Below are 14227 nucleotides of genomic sequence, written 5' to 3'. Positions count from 1 at the left end.
TTACAGCAGATGATATCTATGTACCTTTTGTTGATCATTCCACTAACAGTGTTACACAACTGGCTTTTGTTGTACTGCCAGCACTACATTGAGGTTACCATTTATGACCCCCTTGTTTATAAGTTGAAGACAAGAACAGACTTGTGAAGCTGTATTGATTTCATCACTGCCAAGATCCATTTACCGAGTGGGTAGAGGACAAATGAATTGATTCAAAGCAGAAAAAGATGATCCCGTCTTTGGAGGCAAATATATGATACAGAGATCTGTTGAGGCAGAGCCAAGTTCATCCTCCTCAGTCTTTTATTTACTTCTAAACGTATCATTTCACTTTGTTATTGTTATTTCTAGGAGCGTTTTGTTAAACGTTGTAAAGGTAGATTATGGAAAAACAACATCCAAGCTGAGAACAAGGGTTCCTTTATGTGATTCTAACAAGAATATCTGGCAATGGATGCATCCTTAAGCTTACACCTGCGGTCTATACTTATGTTGAATCCATTTAATGGTTTTATTTCCAAGGGGGTTTGCACGTACAGAACAAGACATTTCTTTAGTGAGTTTGTGCTTAACGATGAGCAAGACCATTTTACACAATACAAAATTGATCTATATTATCAATTTGCTTTTAAATGCAAAATATATAAATCATTTAAGAGATTAGACAGAAACAACTTTCAACTTCCACATTGGCTTACATCTTCTTTCAGCCCTTCCACAAACAAACACAAAGCAGAATCATTAACCTTCGAATGCTTTAAGAGCGCAGCTTTCAAATGATGATAAACCTTTGGGGTTATTCCACTGAAGTGGTGATAAACAGTGCTTCTGTTTGAGTTTTGCAACATCTACAGCCATGCCAAAAAATGACATCTTTGGTGTTAATATAATTAGATGTCTGTTGGAGTGCTTTTTCACTGAAAGGATGATGTAATATGTTGCAACTTTTCCTAATAAAGTGCTAAAGACAGAGGCTTTCTTGCCTGACTTTATTTTTATTAACGGCAGGTTACAGAGCCAGATATTTCACCCCAGCAAAACTTGGCAAAGAACTTGAGGAGATTTCCTACTGGTAGAGCTGATAATTTAAAGTGCTGGGACCTTTTCGCAGATATTCACACACATCTTCCATAATGAATTCCCTGTCATACTCAATGATATAAGTTCAAAACACCAGCTGCTTGAATATAATTGAGTGTAATCAGCAAATTGCTCCACTATTAAAACTGTTCAGAAATAGCTGACCCCTGCTTTGTAAATCTTTTCTAAAAAATACAGTTGGAACTCAGGTGAAGTTAAATCAAAGGAATTGCTCTAAAGGCCTTCGGGAAGAGTAGTGTAGAGACATGGTTTCGCAACCTGCAATCATTGTCACTTTTTCCGCCACTTTATGGCTTCAAATGTCTTAAAATTACAGAGCATAATGATCTGGTAGGTAAGAGCTCCAGTGTGTTACCATGGCACCAGAAAGCTCTTCACCATCTCCAAAAAGCATCTTCTTGTAGAGACACTTTATCCATTTGTTCACTGAAAGCTTCGTAAAGTTCATACTTCGCTCTTATTTCCTGATGTTCAGCAAAGACACACAGAGACTTTACAACGTTTTCCTCTGTTCTCTTTGTGCTTTTCTTTTGTTTATCACCTTCCTTTCTCAAGAATGCTGATGAGTCTTTCCCACATTATTAATTTGGCTCCTATAGAAAGATTCTCTGATCAAGGCGCAGAGTTCAGAAACGTGCTCCGTCATAATTCAAGTAAATGCTGCCAAGCGTGGTGGAAGACAATGCCAGCCTGGTTAACGATTTCCGAGCGTGTCTCGTCGGCGCCACCTGTTTTCGTTTAGCACTTTTCAGCAGCTGTTTCCATAATTATGCGTGGTGTCAGTGCAGAGAAAGAGAGGGTGCACCGCAGCATTGTGCAATGCCGATAAACAAGGTAGTTAAAGGCCACTTATGGCGACACAGTCACTCTTCCGAAGGGGATTCAGCGTCTGTTTCCAGAACACATAATGGGTTGAAGTGTACATGTGCATTTGGACATAGCAAAGCTCTTTTCATAGACCATTAGATTGAAATGAGAGGCATCTGCTTCATGATGTGCGTCTATACTGTGGTTCGACTGAAACACATTTGCAAACATTCCGAGTTTCAAAGTACACTTAGAAACACACTTTTATTCTTGATGCTATCTTTGATTACAGATAATCGCTTCCTCAATCGTACGCAGAAACATCTAGTTTCACGCCTGCAAACAGGTCATTGTTTTGTTGCTTACATTAAGATCCAAACAGTGCATTCATTACAAGCCAGTAGCCACAATGCCTTTGCAGCAATTAAGATAGATATGGCCTCAGATGCCCTCATAGAAACTGACTTTGTTTTGTTAATGAGCCAAATGAGCTTTCCCCGTTGGAAATTCCCCAAAGAGTAACAGTCCCAGTTTGTCAGAGCCAAGTCAAAATGTGTTATGTTAGTTTATAAACACTTAAATCCTGCCACAGCTAGCAGTGCGGGTCATGTCCTTCATTGCTCTGTATCAGCCCTTCATTGTACCTGAAAAAGACTGGATTTGTTTTTAGGCTTAGAGGCTTTTAATATTCTGCCCCTTTGTGTTGCGGGGAAAAACACAGCCAGAGGAAATTTGTGTTACAATACTTATCACCCATGCACCATTTTTGCAATTACACCCTTGGCTGATTTCTTTTAGCCCTTTTTAAATTCATCTCCAATGACCTTTGTGTCCCCAAAAAAGGCCAAGTGTGGAAAGACGTTTCCAGCGGTGTTAATTGTTTTAGGCAGTGATGTGCGGAGAACTCCGAGTTATGTGTGAATAGAAGAAAGTGTGATTCATTTGCACTCTTCCCCTCTCCCCTTTTCTCCCTTGCATCGTACTCTTGTTCTGTAGCTCTGTTTCTCTGACACACACTGGCACACATCTGACACACCTTTCTTATTAGTAGGTGACAAGTTAAGCGAGGTAGAAACAAAACAAAAAGGCCTATTAACCAGACACGGCTCTTTTGCTATACTGATGAGCAATGTTCTTCTCTCCCTGGCCTCCTCTGTTCACCTGCTCGTCTCTCTGCTCGAATGCTGCCTCTCTGCACCCCCCCCCCCCCTGCCTGGACAATAGACTATAACTAATGGCTGCCACCCCGTCACAGTGTTAATTAATAAAGGACTTAATCGTATAATGGACTGTGACTGCATAGCTGTGTCAGAGCGGAAAAAAAGAGAACATCGTTGGCTTCTTTTGTGATGAGCTGGCCAAGAGGGCAGTCACTTGAGTTATTCAGATAATATGAATAATTATATTATAACCACTCTTGACTACCTAAGATGGTTTCACATTATATTTGACCTTAATGAATAGTATCTGGGTACAGCATGGACCTTTTATGCACCGTAGTTTTAACCAACAATATATGATATATGATGATATGATGATGTAATTTGATCCATTGTTGATGAAACAGATTTGTTAGTATCTGAATTAAAGTAATCCCTTCCACCTTCATGGCGTGAATACCGCAAATAAACCTAAATGATGCCGATGAACACAGCGTTACTTTATGAAGGGAAAAGCGATATGTGAGCTGGATATTTGACAGGGGACAATCAAATATCAGAAATCTCTTGTGAACTCAAGGACACATGTCTTCAAAGTCAGATGTAGTTTGTTCATGACTTTGCAGCAAGTAGGAGAGGGGACGTTCAACCATCATTAGTAAGTGCAGCTTCCTCTGGAGAAAAATGTATAGGTCTGTTTTTGACTTTTTCACTGATAACACAGACATATTTCAAATCAATAAAAAAATCCTGGTGCTTTTTTGATTCATGCATGCTACCGTTCCAGTGCTTTTACATCAGTTCATCTATTGTCAGTACTTTTGTTCCCTCTGTCCCAGGTGCATAAACGGGGCTGAGCTTGGAACAATGAGGTGACTTTCTCTCCTGTTCAGAGGTAGTTAAATCCAGCTCTGCCTGAGCTGAGTCGGTGCAACGAGGCCTGTCAAGCTGCCTGACAAACTCGTTCTTGGCTAGCGGCGCTTGTTCCTGTCTGATGAAAATGTTACACTGCTCTCTCATTCTCTGCCTCGGCCCGCTATTCCCGGAACACAGCTCTGAGTGGGTGGTTATTCTGTCATCATTTTAGAGGAGAGCGTACACACACACAGAGACACACACACAGATGCTCTGACAGGGTCCATCCAAAGTATTTTTTTTCATCCAACGTATTACTATGTTCAAATGCTGGGCTAAAAGCTTCTCCAGGGACATAACTCATAGCCACTATTTATTTCTTTTCTTTTGATAAAACATCTTCATTAAAGATAAAGACTGACCCTGCCAATGACGCACAAGGCCATTCATGCACAAGCGTTCTTTTCAAAATGGAAATTGTACAGTCTGTTTGTGCTGCGTTGCTATGGGCCTGCATTGGTAACCAACTGATTCCACAAGTTGAGTTAAAGTTACTTCAATATAACGGCTATCACTCCTTTTTGGAGCGAAAATTCAAGCATGCTTACCATACCAAACAAGAATGAGAAGTTAAGTATTGCTGATGCATTATATTTACACCTGCACTTATGCCCTATCTGCTTCATCCAGCCGTCTGAGTGGAAGCAAAGGGTCATTTCCTGACAAGAGCCGGTGATTTCTGTAATAGAAACGGAAGTGTTGAAATGCAGCGCGATTAAATGGATTCCAGCGGGCGGAATTGACTGTGGGTCCAGTCACGGACAAAGCCCAGTTGGCAGGTTGTACTGACAGGTGTACTGCTATTTTGAAAGCTGGAGAAGAAAAGCAGGAGAAAAGGGGGCAGGTAGCAGGGCTGTCTGGAGAATAGGGGCTCAGTCAGAGGGTGTTGAAAAGAGCCTCCACCTGAACGCACCGCTGCATCCTAATAACTCCTCAGTGTCCGGAAAAAACACCCTATGCTCTATCTTTCCCTTTCTTTCCTCTGCTTTACTCTTTATCCGAGCAGCTGTGAAGGGCACACACCTGGCTGCCATCCATCTGGCTGTGTGTGTGTGTGTGTGTGTGTGTGTGTGTGTGTGTGTGTGTGTGTGTGTGTGCCCACATGTATCGATGTGAGTCTGTTTAAAGGGTTCTTGCGGTTGGTTCCTGGGGTTGATTGCGCTCACCGCCAGCATTGTTCATGTGGATTTGGCTGCCATGGCAATAACATGTACTGTACAATCTGGCCAATCACAGTGTTACAGATCTCAATCTTACTTTTGAGCAGGCATGTATAGGAACATCTGTAGGGAAAGTAACCACTCATTCTACAAACTTTTGGTTTTAAAACATTGACTCAGCCAAGGCATGTCGACCATGGCTCAAAAGTAATTGAACAAAAATAATTCAAAAACATTTTAACATCTTGATTAGGTTTTACTGAAGTCAACAAACGGAAATACCATTTATTTTATACCTCAGGTGTGTTCTCTCACACCTATTCTCCACTTTTGTTTAGCTGCATATGCTCATTGTTATATACCAGTGGAAATTGTCAGAACAGACTGTGGTGGTTGTTTGATGGACTATTTTCCAGCTGAATTGATCGTGCTGGGTGCTAGACCCTCAACACTCTATCTCACACCTCTCTGGCAGCTGAAATGAACCATTTGTTGTGTGTACCAGGCATGAAAATGTGCAGTACAGGCCTTGCAACAAAACGCTACTATGGTAATTTTCAACAAAAGGCCCATGGATCGCTCAGGGAAGGAGGGTCGGGTTCTTAACGTGTCACAAATTATCCTTCAAAGGGGTGTTGTTCAAAGGAACCCAGTGTTTTTTTGAGCACCAAATTGCTACCTGGCGCTTTCAAAGTTCTTCGCTGTCCCCACTGCTCCTACACTGAGCTCATGACGGTAGAAAGGAATTAGCAGCGCTCGGCTAGACAGTACGGCCAATTGACGCTGACAGCCCTGAGGTTTGTGACATGCTTGCCATCCATTCGCTTTCTTCTCCTGCCCCCCCCCCCTCATCTTTCTCCTCTTTATCTTGTCTCCCGCCTGCTTTTTCATTTTCTTGTCATTCACCATCCCTGTTATTTCATTTTCTGTTTATTTTTTCTCTCTTACATATTTTTTTAAACTTAGTTTTTCAGTTTTTTTACCAAAATTAAAGTTGGAGTTGTATACTTCACACATAGATTTGAATCCAACAGTGGAAATGTAGCAACTACATTGCCACTGTTTGTTCTTAGATGTTCCAAAGCCATAACAAATGATTGGTCTTTCTCTCTTTCTCGCTCTCCCTCTTTAATAATACCCACAGCAGGCAGAAGAGGACGACATCGTGTTAACCCCTGATGGTACACAGGAGTTCATGACCTTTGAGATCCCTCTAAGTGACTCGGGCTCAGCAGGCCTGGGGGTCAGCGTCAAGGGGAACCGGTCCAAGGAGAACCACGCTGACTTGGGCATCTTTGTTAAATCCATAATTAATGGAGGTGCTGCTAGCAAGGCAAGTCACCACTCCCATCCATTTACATTACTCCCACTCACTTACAATTTGACCATTACTTTATTAATTGCCTTCATTGCATTTAACTTAGTGTTAGTGTAACTTAAGGACCTACTTACATATAAGTAAGTAAGGATAAGGTGGACTACCAAGTTCCATGGAGCCCACTGTTTAAGTGGCTTAACTACTATGTTGTGAATTTTCTTATCCTGAAGAATAATATATTGTATTATACCCATACACTTTTCAATTTGAGTTGTTATAGTTTTGAATTGTTTGTCATATAATGTACACATTCAAAATGTTTCCAATAAGACCCACATAGGGAAACGAGATAGTGATCATACTCCTGTATTTATTGTGATTTTTTAGGAGAAGGTGTATATGTTATCCCAGCTGCCAAATGTACATGTAGTTCTTGTTCAAATTGTTCCAATGATCAATACAAACAGTCATTATTTAGAAGATGTTAATGCAAGAACTTTATGACTCAGATCTAACTTTTTTGTGATGGGGTTCGTCTGCAGGATGGCCGTCTACGAGTCAATGACCAGCTCATTGCAATCAATGGGGAGTCGCTGCATGGTATGACCAACCAGGACGCCATGGAAACCCTGCGCACATCCATGTCTGTTGAGGGCAACATACGAGGGATGATTCAGCTCATCGTGGCCCGGCATGTGTCCAAAAACAATGAGGTAAGGGTAACTCTCAGGGAGGAGTCACAATAATACGCTCAGAGGCATCACAAGGAGTCAGATTGTGATTACTTTATTCTAATATTCTATTTAGAACGAGCTACCTTTTCTCAAAGAAGCATACATTTCAGTTCCCTCATGTGTGCACAGTACAAGATACCAAATGTATATCAAAACTCAACAAACACATTCATGATCCAATTCAAATCCTGTCTACGTACGAGTGGAATACATATTAAATGAAGAAGGCTGATAGCCACATTTCAACAGCACTGAATGATAAACGAGAGTAGCTATCGTCTACATTGCCATTGGCTATAGGTTATTGTTGCTTTGAGATAGCTAGAGGAGGACCTTTAGGAAGCGACCACACCATCATGCAAATCTTCAAACAGTCCCATTTCCTGTGTGAGATAGGTGATACCGTCTCAAATTTCCCCCCATTCTATGTGACTTTTTTTTGCCCACGGTGGGCCTTGATATGATATCTAAGAAGCACTTCACTGGGTTATGATTGACAGGCCTGCGGAATAACACTGTAGGATAGACAGATAACGGAACATGCATTGCAGCTTGGTGGATTTTTGTCAAAAGGCAACAGTGAAGAATATTGAGGCGGGAGGATTTCAACTTCATGAAATGCCCATTGTGACATTGAGCTAATCCCAGCCTACCTTTCTATAACTACACTCTTACACATACTGGACTGAAAACCTAAATGAATGCTAACCTGATTTAGCTAAATATGAAACACTAAGCACAGTTTATTTCAGTGTTGGGGATACATGTCACACACACACACACACACACACACACGCACACGCACACGCACACGCACACACACGATCAGTCACCCTGCAGCCAGAGGTTGTAGATCAGGTTTGATTAGTGTTGCAGTGACTCTAATTGGAGCCTGTGTCCCGTGGCTGTGTGTCAGTTTGGAGTACCACACAGAGCCCCATTCCCCCCCCTTTTCTGCCCTTCACCCTCTCTGCAAGCCCTCATCCTTCGAGTGTTCTGTGTCTCACTACAGAGCACCCCCCCGACGCTCTGTGCGCTTGTTTTTCTTCGTGTTTTAATGTCCGTTTTCACCTCCCTTACCCCCCCCAACATGTGGTGCTCCATAGTTAACAGGTAGAACATTGGATAAATACAGCCAGGGAGTGGAGTTGAATTCTCACAGGTATTACTCATACATTGCTGCATTATGTTTACTAAAACAGTTTTGCCTCTTGATTCATCTCTCTCAATTGTATAAGGAGATCTCTGCCTACATCTGCTGGATTGCTTTATTGCACAAAAACAGGACCTTATTTGATTCCTCTTCTTTTTTGTCAAAACAAAGGCATGCAGTGCACTACCAGAGAAGGTAACTGCTATTTATCTTAAAAAGGAAGCAGCAGGTTTAATGGGATTTGTGGTTATTCTGTGAAAAACAAAACATTCCTCAGCAAAATGCATTACCCTATGAGCTGTTCACCATGCTATGTTTTCCACCATCACAAAGTGAAATCCTCTCGCCATGAACCCTCATTTCCAATTGTTCTGTCCGGTCTCAGAAGAAACAGCAGCACTGCATGGAAAAAACTCTACTGTGTCATTCATTTAACTTTGTTGAAGCATTAATAGTGCCAACACAGAGGGCTCAAGAAAAGCTAACACTGGATCGTCTCACAAAATACTTAACTTTGCCCTAACTTTAGCTGCAATTAAATATGACGTCACCCTCAGGGTAAGATTACCATGTACCCTCATACTTCTACTGTTCACCTTTTAATTATAATACATACAATTTATTATAAATGCATTTTACGACCTTTAAAATGTACGGATCTAAAAAGACTGACATATATAGAGATATATATATATCTAAATATATAGATTAACCTGCACCTAAAGCGACACGGAGCCCCATGCCTTTTTTAAACACAGAGCTGGTTTCAGTCTACACAGCTTCGACCCGACCCTGTCCAATCTGGAGGAGAGGACAGATGTCCCTGCGGGGAGAGCTCAGCCCTAAGGTTCAGTGAGTTCTATCACTTCGGTCCAGTCACTCTCCTGTCCTCCTAATCCCTCACCAGCAGGCAGACAGGTAGACACACTGACAGTGAGCAGACAGTTAAGGTCACACACAAACACTTTTTCAGAAACTTAAAATGTTTTACTGTCATTATTACACTAACAGTTTGTATGTGGAAGATTTATATTTTCAGGTTAAACATTTTTGATCCATTTATGGAAACAATGTGTTAATAACTTGACATTTACTTCAACATCAGTTGCCATGAGATAGTAGGAGATTGAGATCTAACAGTGCATTTTAGATTCCATAAATCACACTCCCATTAACACTGTAAGGAGCTGAAGATGCAGTGTTTTCTCAAGGCCTAATGGTTTAAATAGGTGCCAAAACACTTGAGGAGATTTTAATGTACTCATAGTGGAGAAAAGATGAGAAGGTAAATGTAGAATTTAGGATCAGTTGCAACCCTGAAATAAGAAAAGTTAAATGTCGACATAGGCTCCCGGCAATTTCTTCCCCCCCCCCCCCTTCTCCTGTGTCGGCCGGGCAGATATGTGGGGAGCCAGCGCCAGTTTGCCACTGTCACCCAGCCGAATGGGAGTGAGCACTGGAGGCCACCATTGAAATGAATCAGATCCATCACTGTCTGCAGGGGAGAGGAGCTGAGCAGCACAGCCTAATGCATCAGGGGGGGGGGGGGTCCAATTCTATGGCTGCAGCGTATCCAGGCCACCCCACTGCCTTGCTTTCATCATTGCTAGGGCCTGTTGGCTAAGCATTGGTCAAATTTTCTTTGAGAACATTGTAATGTTTCTTTTAAGGTTAAGCTTGGTTTGGTGGGTGTTTGCAAAACCATACACCAGTCACTGAGTTGGTATCCGTTTTCTTCAATGGGATGTAACTAAATATGTTATATAACCCCCCTACCCAACAAACAAACGAACAAAAACCTCACACACACACTTCCACACATTGTCCTAGGTCTTCCAGAAGTCCATTTGCTTTCATCAGGACTTGGGGCTACGTCCATCCAGGTGTATCCTCCCAGTGGAAAAGACAAGTTTTAATATGCCGGTTCCTTCTGCTGATAATTCCTTCCATGTTTGCTGTGGAGTACCTGGTCTATTTCTGATGCAATTAAAGCATTGGCAATGAGTGGCCTTCGCCTTGGGTGGAAATTAGATTTTTTCAATCCGACCTTGGAATAAAGAGAAACATACTTGAGTATGATTAAGGATGTATTCGAGTCTAACAAAGCGATGTACTGCGCTATAAGAGGACTATTTTTAATGGAGAACAAACCCCAGAAGGTCCCCATGAACCTGATTCAAAATCTGACAAGTAGAGACCTTTATTGCTTCAATTCCAAGCCTAAAAATGCATTTGTCAAGGAAGACTCTGGTCACAGGATAACAGTGAGTAGAAGAATAGCTAATGAAGTTTCTCAAATAAGTAACAAAATGTCTTCAGTTGATTACGACTGCTCTTGCTAACCAGCCATTAAGAATGCCATGGATATGCACTCAGACAGAAGATAAAGGTGTCTGAAAAATAATAATTTGAATTATGCTAAGTACACATACATACACACACAGTTTATATCCACACACTCTGTACCGGAAACAATTACTCATACTGCTGTTCTGTTCATTTCAGTTCTTTTTTCCCTTGTTTGAAAAACTACCATTCTGCCCCAGATAGTCAGGCGATATGATTGGTCACTGCCAATTTGTTTGAAATTGTAATTGCATTGCTGCTTCAGAGGCTGTATAATTTGTTCGTCTATATCTGGGTTCTATTAATATATTGTCACATGTGTTTAAGCAATTACATTTAGAAAAAGTAATTTTAAGTTCATTTTTTATGGCCACATTTTTGGAATGTTCTCAATCGTCTACATTTTTAGTTCAGAGACTAATCTTTGAGTCACAAACCCAAAGTACTGCAACTGAATCAAAGAAGATCATCTGCAGATTGATCAGTATAACTTCTGGTGAGGTAACATACAACGTATTCATTAGCAGTTTATAGATATCTTAAGTCTTTAGCTCCCAAGGTGATCAGTTGCCTTCATCTCTAAAAATCATCAGAACTCATTTCAATACAAAGAGGATTATAAGAATACAAAACAGCAGCTAATATGATGAGATTTAAAGTTTCCGAGCATAAAAGATGGATTTTATGTCTGAGCTTATGTCTGAGCCCCCCCGCCTCTCACTCTTATCCTGTTTGTGAACTTTCACACAACGCTGGATGTTTGTTTCTGTCTGTTGCAACCGCCTTAGAAGTTCATGACACTACTAAGATATTTATCTCACCAGCATCAAAAGGCAGACAGGCCGATGATAAGCATGCTTTTGGCTGGGTTTAATTTCTCTGATTTGGAATTCATCACATGACTCGCGCACATGAGTCTCTGTGCATTTGTGATGTTATTTATGACAAAGAGCTGCAGCCGACATCCACCATTTTTGACAGACTTGCTGTCTTGGGGTGTATTTGTTGTCCTTTTTGACAGCGCTACGGCAACTTGCCAATGAAGCACTGCATTAATCAGAGATGTTTCCCCCCCCAAACCTTTCTCATCTTCCCTGTCTTCCTTTGAGATACCACGCATCTACGGATTGAGTTCATTTCACAGTGTACTATTTTTAAATTGTGGTTCTCTGCCATAGAGTTCTCATGATAATTCATGAGTCTTAGCTTAAGGCGGAGCCACGATTCAGTTCTTTAGCTTCAGATTTTCTTAACTTTCACTTTCTTTTTGTGCTTGTCTCAGCACAGTTTTTCTTTCATGACCGCCCTTAAGATATAAATGTAAAGCTTTTATGTAAAGCATTCCCCCTTTTTGACCATTTAAAATACTTCACAGTCCAGCAATCCCAATTATGTAAATATCATGTGGGATAAGAAACCACTGCAAAGTTGCCAGCATATTTAGTCACCTGAGAAACCTGTTTCTTGATTCCTGTTTTCTAATTTTCTTCAGCCACTGACATATTAACACATTTATGAAAATGTCCAGCCTTGTCCTCAAAGAACGAATCACTATGCTGACATTTACTCCACTGAGGATTTCTGATATGCATGACAGCTAATTAACGTCAGTTCTTTAAATTGAAGGAATGTTCATAACAGCATGATGCATAGAAATGACAGGACTGCATGAATAGGGAGGCGGTGGGTTAACCCACATTTTTAGGCTGACATAATGACATGATTCAAGATTACAAACAACAGTAATTGGAATCAAAATGATGCAATTGACATAGGATAGGGTTTCACCAACAAAGGACCTTTTCTCAAACAGTCAATCTGATCGGGATCATGGTTTACCATTCTCTTCTATGTTACAACTAACTATGAGGGATTATGGTTGAAGTACTGCTTTATTATTGATGATAAGCAGCAGCAGGGAGGACAGGAGAAAGATCAAAGCAGAAGATACTTTATCCCTGTATTCACCTTAGCATTGATGCATCATAGAAGCTAACAGACATAGTAGATTACTAAACCCTGTGAAGCAACTGGACATAACATCTTATTATGTATATTAAGGAGCACTGAAGAAGTGTCCTCAGCATGCCAATGACCCTGTTTGTTTTCCATTCCAAAATAGTTGCTTGTTAGTCACAAAGAGAACGTTTATGCAAAGAGACAAGGGGGAAGGAAGTGGCTGGCCCTAACAAAGGATGCTCACTTGGACGAGAGAGTGGCTGATCGATAGAACCCTGAGAGAGCTATCAATCAGAGGCCTGGCCTAGTAAATTATGGTTGTATTAGTATTGAGCTAACCTCTGCTGTGAGGGACCTTAAAACATTGAGATGCTGGCCCACATCCGAGGCCGTAGAAAGGCAGGGAAATCTTTGTGGACCCCCGCCTCTTGTCTTAATAGGGAGTGATTGAAGTCCGGTTAGATCATGGCTTGTAGGGACTACAGGTCCCCTGCTGTCATGGCAAATAGTGATTCATGGGAAGTAGATACAGTTAGGGCACACTGCGGTGCACTCTGGGAAATGCAGTTTGCAGTGAAAGGGTGACTAAATTGAGGAAAGTAGATCGCAGAGCAGCAGAAATGCAATTCCAGCGCTGCTGGGCCCTCATTCCCAGCCGGCTCTCTGAGGACTAACTCATTTAGGAGCAGCAGGGGAAACTCAATAGCACCAATTGAGAAAATAATATATTGAATCTGGTGGTTGAGTGTACTGCTTGGGCATGGAGGAGGGCAGTGGAGGGGAAGTGTGTACTAAAGACTGAAATGTTTTTAAGCAACATACACGTGTACTTGAATACACACACACACACACACACACACACACACACACACACACACACACACACACACACACACACACACACACACACACACACACACACACACACACACACACACACACAGACACAGACACATACAGACATTCCTTTCACTTTGCAGCATAGTTCACGTGGTGTTCACTTGTTAGCTGTATATTACTGTTGCACTCTGCTTGAACTTTGCTAACAGGGACAGATGACTGAAATACAGAACCATCATGAAGAGAGAAGAGCTGTTGGAGTAACTTACTTACTGTTAAACAAAAAGTGAGTTTGTGTGCTGAATTTAAAATGGGAGCCTTTTACAAAAAACAATACTATAAATTGTGACAATGATGCATTATGTCTTATTTGTCTTACTATGTAATAAAGGTGGTGAACCTTATAGCCAACAATGAGGTAAACACAACCCCAAACATTGTTGAGCTCTATATGTTAATAACGTTTTTGGGCATACATTTCAATGTTTTTATTGTATTTGTATTGTTAGCCATGCTACCAGCCGACCTCAAACCAATGTTATTATTATTATTTGGTTGGTTTACCAGTTACCATTTCTGGGATATCTCCCATTACTATTTTGGTGATCGGTCATATTGCGTCAGTGGATTTTTACATTGAGTTTTCCTGACTTTCCCTTGGATTGCCACTGGGTTCTTTTTTAAATCTCTGTAGCAAGTTACTTATTATGTCTTTATTTGGAAGAACAGACTTA

At 41.1% G+C, this 14227-nt stretch overlaps 1 protein-coding gene across 6 annotated transcripts in view; it reads left to right on the top strand.

Annotated features, from left to right (window-relative positions):
- Positions 1-14227, top strand: part of LOC117483951 (partitioning defective 3 homolog) — a 284671-nt gene that overhangs the window by 146630 nt on the left and 123814 nt on the right. For 4 of the 6 annotated variants that reach the window (XM_034132308.1, XM_034132307.1, XM_034132304.1 and 1 more), the window contains 2 exons: positions 6288-6476; positions 7004-7174. In XM_034132308.1, coding sequence (XP_033988199.1) covers positions 6288-6476; positions 7004-7174 — 360 coding nt within the window. The remainder of the gene's footprint in view (positions 1-6287; positions 6477-7003; positions 7175-14227) is intronic. The other 2 variants (XM_034132309.1, XM_034132305.1) reach the window with 1 other exon arrangement.

This window comes from Trematomus bernacchii, unplaced genomic scaffold, assembly GCF_902827165.1.
Source record: "Trematomus bernacchii unplaced genomic scaffold, fTreBer1.1, whole genome shotgun sequence".
Classification (NCBI taxonomy): domain Eukaryota; kingdom Metazoa; phylum Chordata; class Actinopteri; order Perciformes; family Nototheniidae; genus Trematomus; species Trematomus bernacchii.
This window is presented reverse-complemented; position numbering and strand designations above follow the sequence as displayed.